General features: G+C 37.5%; 1 protein-coding gene across 4 annotated transcripts; it reads right to left on the minus strand.

The window, feature by feature from the left end:
• Positions 1–1475: 1475 nt before the first annotated feature.
• On the minus strand, positions 1476–4573 carry LOC113313605. 4 transcript variants are annotated; one of them, XR_003341957.1, is made up of 3 exons: positions 4323–4573; positions 2212–4091; positions 1476–1677 (listed from the first exon to the last, which is right to left on the minus strand). XR_003341957.1 is itself a non-coding variant. In XM_026562398.1 (3 exons), the coding sequence occupies exons 2-3, from the start codon at positions 3976–3978 to the stop codon at positions 2598–2600; spliced, it is 1287 nt and encodes a 428-aa protein (XP_026418183.1). In that variant the 5' UTR covers positions 3979–4091; positions 4323–4573; the 3' UTR covers positions 2465–2597. The 4 variants fall into 4 exon arrangements, 2 of the variants coding, with proteins under 2 accessions (XP_026418182.1, XP_026418183.1); XR_003341956.1 differs by lacking the exon at positions 1476–1677 and adding an exon at positions 1685–1888; XM_026562398.1 differs by lacking the exon at positions 1476–1677 and having other exon boundaries at positions 2465–2604; positions 2699–4091.
• Positions 4574–7795: the final 3222 nt, after the last annotated feature.

The raw sequence follows: 7795 nt of genomic DNA on the forward strand, positions 1-7795 counted from the left end.
TTCGAATGTTAAGACAACTGCGTTTTGTTTAAGGTCGGTAGTAATTTTGCTCTCTAGTCAAAAGAAAAAAGAAAGGTCGGTAAACTACTTTTGATTTTTTAATGAAAGGTAATTAATTATAGTTAGTAGAAAGTAAGAGTATCGTCATGTAGTGTTGTATACGTCAATGGAAAAAGTCGAGGCAGGGACGAGCATCTGATTCTAGATCAAATGAGTCACACTCACATCACATTCATCTAAACTTCAATAACCCCATTCCCTTATCAGGATTATCTAACTTTTTAAAGTTACTTAATACGACGAACTTCCTAACTCATTCTTAATTAGAGAACTTAACGTGTTTCATACAAACTGCAAGAGACAATTCGCGTGTTGTTTATACAAGAGGTTTAATATGATTTTCGTTAACACAAGTATTAAGCAGGACTAATACGTCAATGCTGGTGGTATTTTTGTTAATGCGTCAGGTCAGGTATCATCCAAAGACTTGGGACTGGTTCCTATTGATATTTGATTTCCCGCACAGTGGGATCCGCTGTGTCTATTGATATCTGTACCTCAAATTTTGTCCGTGGTACAGATGTTCCAAAGTGGTATCCTAGTCAACTGCCACGTACGCCTTACCAGTTCTGCTGACTCCACGTGTTGAGCAAGTCAGCATGGCACTCATATCCAGTTATCCAGTCGTGTATGGAGAGTGGAATATCCACACACATTCCATTATGATTCTCCAACAGAAATATCTTTGGACTCCATTTGTCTCCCGTTGTTTAGTGGTAATAAATTTGGTACGCACAGCACAATACTTGGGTGTTTTTGCAGAATACATTATATTATTGCATTGGAGATCATTTTCAGAAACAACTCGCTTATAGCTGCTGTTATTAAATCAATTAAGAACTTGCTAGCTTCCTCGGTTAGTCGGGTACAGGACATACCAGCTGTAGAACAAGCCATTATTCCCCCACAGAACCGACGATTCCAATAAATAATTGGATTCATCTGCACGTTTATTGATTCATTGGATCGAAGGAATCTTTAGGGTGCAATGCTCACCAGCAATGCCCTACACCCTCATGTGTTTTCCACCCTTGTTGGTCCTTCACTCATGTTTTCAGAAACAAACAAACCGTCCTAGTTTGTCAGTTTTATGGGGCATTGGATGTTTTTGAGACCCATACGCAGTATGTACTAGACTACTACATAACTAGTTCTTAAACCATCTCAGCAGAAAATATAATTTCTGAACCATATGGGAGTTCACCAAACATTCAAATCAGATGCTCAGTATGTCTCAACATAAGTATGGCCAGAAGTTATATCTTTTTCATACTTGCAAGTGGACAGAAATGTAGATTCGTGCGACAAATGTGCGTAGACCCATGACCTAAAAATCACCACAAGCATGTACTCATTATTCACACCTGTAATCCAATCGGTATAAATTTTTCTAATTCAAAAAGCCAGCAACACAAATAGGCTAACAAGATATGTACATCATCTTTGGAAACAACTTAATCGCAACAGCGCAAGGATTAGGAGTTCATTTCAAGCATCTCAATCTTGATGCTTTGAATTTATCGAAACAAAAAGGCCAGGGCAGTTTTACATTGATGTTTCTTCTCCTTGTCTGGCAGTATATACAAACCTTTGTTATTCGTTCTAACTACTCATCACCTGCAAGGGTTGTCTCTATAAGATCTCGAAGATCAAATAATATCAACCTTTAATTATAAAAACTCAATCTCCAGAACCTTCCAGCCAGTTGTCTTTGGGGCTCCACTAAAATGTATCCCTAGCTACTATTGCTAAAATGAGGACATGGAGTTAAGTTCAAATTTCAGAGATGCATCCTCGTCAGTGCTGCAGCTTGCTTTCTTCACAAAAACTGTGAACAGGCATCATTGCCAAAATTCTAAGAATAAATCAAAGAATTAACTGAATACATCTTAAACTAAAATTCACAATGGATATAGGAATAAATTTCTATACAACTTCATAAATACGTTTAAGCGGATGCAGTCTTTCTATAACATTATATTTTGCCAAGCTAGAACTGAGGGTATGGGTGTTGATACTACCTTCGCCATCTTGAGGCATGATAACGGAAACAAATATTCTGTGTATAAAGGACTGACTGATTGGTATAAAATCTTACTATAAAAGTCTGCATCTGAAATGCCACAGGAAAAATCAGAGAAATATACTCACATTACAAAGAACTCTATCCATAGTCCTTGGATGCAGAAACCAAGTGCTGAAAATTAATTAGATATCTTCTCTCTTTATCGATGAGTGAACAGGTGGTGCTACCATAGTTGTCCCATTGTATGCTTCAGAAGAGGACTCTTCCTTCACTACAAAAGATGATGTCTCTGGATTAGGACACCCTTTTATAAAAGGATTATGAGGACTCGAAGCATTTGGTATGTGATTCTTAGAAGTACTTGGAATTCCATAGAGTGGAGAACTTGGGAATGACTTAAACTGAACTGATCCATCTTCTCTCCGCAGAGGAGACAACATAGGCATATCATTCTCGACCACCGGTCTACCGTAATATTTATCTTCCACAATTTCATAGAAATCCACAGTTCTCACCTCCTGAGCAAGAGAACATGAACAGCAGCAAAGCCATTGTAAACAGTCAGTCACTTCAGGGTTACCACAGCAGAAATAACTAGCTGGCAAGTTATACCTTTTTCTCATTTGAATCCTCCAAAAACCTCCATAGAGCAAACCAAATATACAAAGAATGATGCCCGTCACACCCAATGCACCTCTAACAGTTTCGTTATCAATATTGATCGCAGCAAGGTTAAATATCCAAAATGGAGCGAGGCAGAAAAGAAGAAAAGTAGCAATGTGAACATACATGTTCCCAAATCCAAGTCTTTCCATGTTCCATCCGAAAACGCAGAAACTGCAGAAAAATGAGAGATAAGCCAGAGATATATCATCCCACAAATCAAGTAACCCGCCACTCCATCTGGGCGTGCTTTCAATGATCCTTGCATCATCTTTTGATGCAAATAAATACTTTTTCGCAAATCTACTTGCCCGTAAAGGACTCGGTGTATTACTAACAATTTGAATCTGAGCCTCCTGATCCGTGTCAGAGTCATCATACTCCTTTCCTAAAGGACTAAGAATGGTGTACACACCAGCAACTGCCGGTGCTCCGATTGCAACTGAGATGCAGATGGCGACTCCTATTGGTGGTCGTTCAGCTCTCTTGTAACCTAAGTTTAAACCACATAATGCATACTGAGCAAAACAGTTTATGTGAAGTAGAGCAACAACTACCATCATGTGTCCCCACTCGTGAGGCTTACGAGCTCCATCTTTGCAGTAAGCCTTTCTCAGGGTAGCGATATCCTTCGGTGTCCATCTAAGTAAAAGTATGAGGTGATACATTCGTTTGGGATGTTGGTACAAGCACATAAGAGTAAAAAGAGCATTGAGAATTTGGTTATTAACTTCAAACCATGTGTCTCTCTGATATTTTTTAGTTATGACATGGTTTAACATACCTGTCATGACCATGAACAGGATGGCACCTGATACAGCAACAACGACAATCCATACAAAAAGCGCCATGTTCAACGGATCTTTGATCCATTCCATAAACACTTTCTTTAGAGAGTGCCAATTTATCTTTCGAACAAATGGGACTGTGAAACGTTCTCGAATGCCTTGGTTTGGAGATGAAGGAACTGAACGCGAAACGTCATCTCGCCCCTCAGCAAAACACTGGAATTTAGTTGATGGGGAACCTAAACCAGACAAAGCTGAACTAAGTTTCTGAAATCCCATACTAGGAAATACTTTACGACTTTTTTCCTGAGACAGCAACCTTTTTTGAGATGTAGAAATGCGAAGAGGACTTTTAGTCTTGCCTTTAGAGGTCGACCCTGACTCTAATTCTATATCCTCTCCCTCTTCCTCTATGCCTTTTCCATTACCAGCGGAAACCATCTCTAACCCAAATAAAATCTTTCCCAGACTTTACAAGCTTCACATACAGTACAAAGATACCCTAATTTCTTCTTCTTAGTCTAGGTTTCGGCCGCTACAGCAGCAAATTGTTCCTACAATACAATGAAAATCAAACTATAAATAACAAAAATTTCATCATTTTCGTACAGCATATCGTGCCTTAAAGCTTATCAATTGCCTGATATCCCAAAATTAGAAGAATTTACATCAATCAAATGATCAGATACTACTCCGAAAACACCAACAAAGTTGAAGGCATGTGATAGACCAGACCCAGAAACCAAAAATCAAACCATAGAAAAGTAATCAGATGGTAAACATACCTCTGAAGATGCTATGAATTTATGAAAAACCAAAAAGAAAAGTCTCTGCTTTTTCTGAAATTTTTACCCAAAGACTTTTTCCGAATTCGCAAATGAATCAATAATCTATGGTGTTTCGATCTCTAGAATCGAAATTCTAAAGCATGATACTGTAACCGATGATGATCGATGATATTTTGATAGTTGTGACTGACTGGCAGATGAGAAGGTGCTTTTTTCGAAAACCTCGGGTTAAAAGTGTGACGGTTTGAACTTTGAGAAACCGAAGTTTTTAACGTTTTGTACTTTTTTCGTTACAAATAATAGAAAGAGGTAGTCAAATGTGTGCTACATTGTGAGTCAAAGAGTCAAGAGACTAATAGTCAATAAACACGTGTCGCTTCTTTTGGAGTCAGTTAACGTGGCAGCTGTTTAAGTGGAGGCAACTGTCATCTTATCTACCAGCTATCAGTACTTTTGGCAGGTCTTTCTTAGTTTTTTTAGTCTTCTACTCCACGCCGGTCGCGGTAACTGTCACATTCGTGAATAAGCATGCTCCAGTCCATGTATGCTCTGTACGGGCATTGAAGCCCGGTTGTTGGTGCCGTAACACAATGATTCTTGTCAACGCACTATAATTATATTTATTTTATGCAAGTTTTTTAAATTCTAAATCATTTTTTTATTTTTCTGAATCGAAATGTAAAGTGAATCGTGAAATGTAAAGTGATGGTTGATTACTGATTCGCTATATTTTAATACGTATGTTTATAAATATCACTAAATTAAATAAAATGTTTGGTAAAACTTATAATTTTTTACCTTTGATCTTATAAAATGAAAATACGTTCATCATAGTCACCAACAGCCAACATGGTTCAGTGGTAAATGTTGTGCACCTACAAGCTCGAGGGTCCAGGTTTGATTCTCTCAGGCCTTTCAGGTTTTACTAACATTAATTTCAAAGTTTTTTCAGTGGAAACGAATAGGTTGACTTTGGTCAACGATTCTTCAAAAAGTCAAAAACCCGATTTTGTGGTGTTTCGATTCAGAGACACGATTCAACTCGATTTGGGATTAAATGACACGAATTGAAAAACCTTGATTTTATGCATAAATTACATTACCCAACATGATATTGATTTCGTATACAATAAATACAACCAAACATAAACATTGCTAAAGGTTCTAGTAAAAATAAAGATAACTGAGGCGTCTTAACTCGGGATCAACTCAGTGAAAACCTTGTTACAAATTTCATCATCATCTTTATGTTGATCTACTTTTTAATCTTCTGCATGTCTTAAATTCATAATTTCTTATACTATACACCCAACAAATCAAATTTTAATTGTGTTCTCTATGTTTATGTGCTAGGTCGGTGGCTCACTTGGATGGATGCTTTGAGAGTTAGAGTGGTTTTGCCTGACTAATCTTTGTTCCATCTCTATGCCCTGATATTTTAATCCTCATACCCTAATATTCCAATCCTTTGTTTCATCTTTATACCCTCGTATCCTAATTCTGCAAGATACGAGAAGATCTTTCTCTTAACTGTCTTTAGATTTTACTTTCTTCAAGGATTAAAATAACCCTTATCTTATTTATTATCTCTCTCTCTCTCACACGCTTATGGCTTCTGGCAGCCGTAATTACGCAAAAACAATAATAAGGTGTTATCAATTTGGTGAACGTTATTACAATTGTACAACATTCATCCATCAAAAATACGGTGTGGTTTTTAATATTATTCTTCTCTTCGTTGTTTTCTCCTCCATCAGTATATGCAACTTTCACGTAGGTAATTCTATCACATCCAAAATTGGCAAAGAATCCAAGGAGTCATGGAAGGTACATCACTTTCTAATAGACTCAAAGCTTTAAAACTTCCTGATATTTCTTCAGAGGATTTGGTTCAAGGTGCTGCTCAGTGGAAGTTTTGCTTTTTGGGAAAAGTTAATTCTGTTAAAACTTTTACTGTTACTGAGCTAGATAAAGAGTTGAAAAAGCTATGGATAAAAGTAAAGAAATTTTTATCAAAAAGGAGGAAGATGACATCTTTATGATAAAGTTATACACTCAAGAGGAATATGAAGTTGTCTTGAAGTTTCGTCCATGGTTTATTGAAGGTGGCCTGCTTGTTCTCGAGCCTTGGACTCCATCTATACCAAAAAGCCAAGTTGATCTCACTAAGCAACTTCTCTGGTTAAGACTCTACAGCATGCAACCAGAATTTGCCAACCCTACCATTGTTGAAGGTACTGTTGCTGCTATGGGAGAAGTGAGAGAACTTGATCCTTCAGATTGCATTGTCCCTAAAGGTAAAGTTGAGAAAGTTCTTGTGCTCATAGATGTCAGAGATCCGCTGCGAAGAGGGTTTTGGATGAAGAATGCAGTGAATGAGGACGTATGGTTACGTATATTTTATGAGAAGCAACCTTTTAACCCCTGTGGGTTCTGTTACACAATTGATCATAAGGAAAATGAGTGTGAAACGATTGCCAACTTCCTTCTCCAACAACAAAGAGGTTATCTTCCTTCAAGTTCAATTATTGATCCTCCTTCATGGAATAATCCTGATAATAGAGGTGTCAAAGTGGTGGTAGCTCATCCACAAATTCATGCAAGGATGGAAAATCAACAACAGTTAGAAGGAAATGATCATGCAGAAGAAGGAAATGATTAGGCAATTGTTTCTCATGCATTAAATGACTCAACCATAGTACATGCAGAGAAAGGCAAAGGTGTGGAGGCTGCTCCATCTTCTCAGCTGTTGATGACTTGTACTCAAGGACAAGCTCAGACGGTTCATTTTATCAGCCAGGTGGACAACTCAGTGGCTCCTACCATTCCAGTCACTAGCATTGATTGTAAAACTCAAGGTATGCTACAAGTAGTTGTTAATAGAGGAAGAGATAGAGAAGATGTTACTGATAGACAAGGAAAAAGGATTAGGATGGGAAGGCCAATCTAGTCATGTCCTAGATCCAAATCATACTTCTCAAAATCAGGGTACTTTCACTAATGATTCCAACCCTCAACATGGTTATTCCCTATATGATAATCTGAATAGAGATGCATGGAGTAATTTAAGTCTTCTTAAATCATACCTAGCTATGGGGGAATTTTATGTCTCCATGGATGATTTCAATGCATAAAATATAGATCCAGATAACATCCATAATTCAAGAGCCTTCAAAGAACCCATTCAATCTCAAATCCGTCACTATGAAATGAATCACTCAAATCAGTTTTCAGCCAGTTCAATTGCAGAATCTTCAGAAAATACCCATGTTGTTTTGGATGACTTTGCTCAATCACCTAATTCGGGTCAATCTATCTTACCATGGAACAGTGTCAGAACAAAACTACTCAAGGACTTTCAGAGGCAAAAATCCAAGTGCTACACACCAGGTATTTTACACTTCTCCCTTTTACAATTATTCTATTGCAATTTATACATTTCATTTGCATCCTATACAAAGTCTTACTTA

Source organism: Papaver somniferum, chromosome 9 (assembly GCF_003573695.1).
Source record: "Papaver somniferum cultivar HN1 chromosome 9, ASM357369v1, whole genome shotgun sequence".
In the NCBI taxonomy this organism is placed as follows: Eukaryota; Viridiplantae; Streptophyta; class Magnoliopsida; order Ranunculales; family Papaveraceae; genus Papaver; species Papaver somniferum.

Excerpts from the sequence above, each read along its gene's own strand:
- LOC113313605 (XM_026562397.1), bottom strand. The coding sequence starts at position 3,978 with ATGGTTTCCGCTGGTAATGGAAAAGGCATAGAGGAAGAGGGAGAGGAT.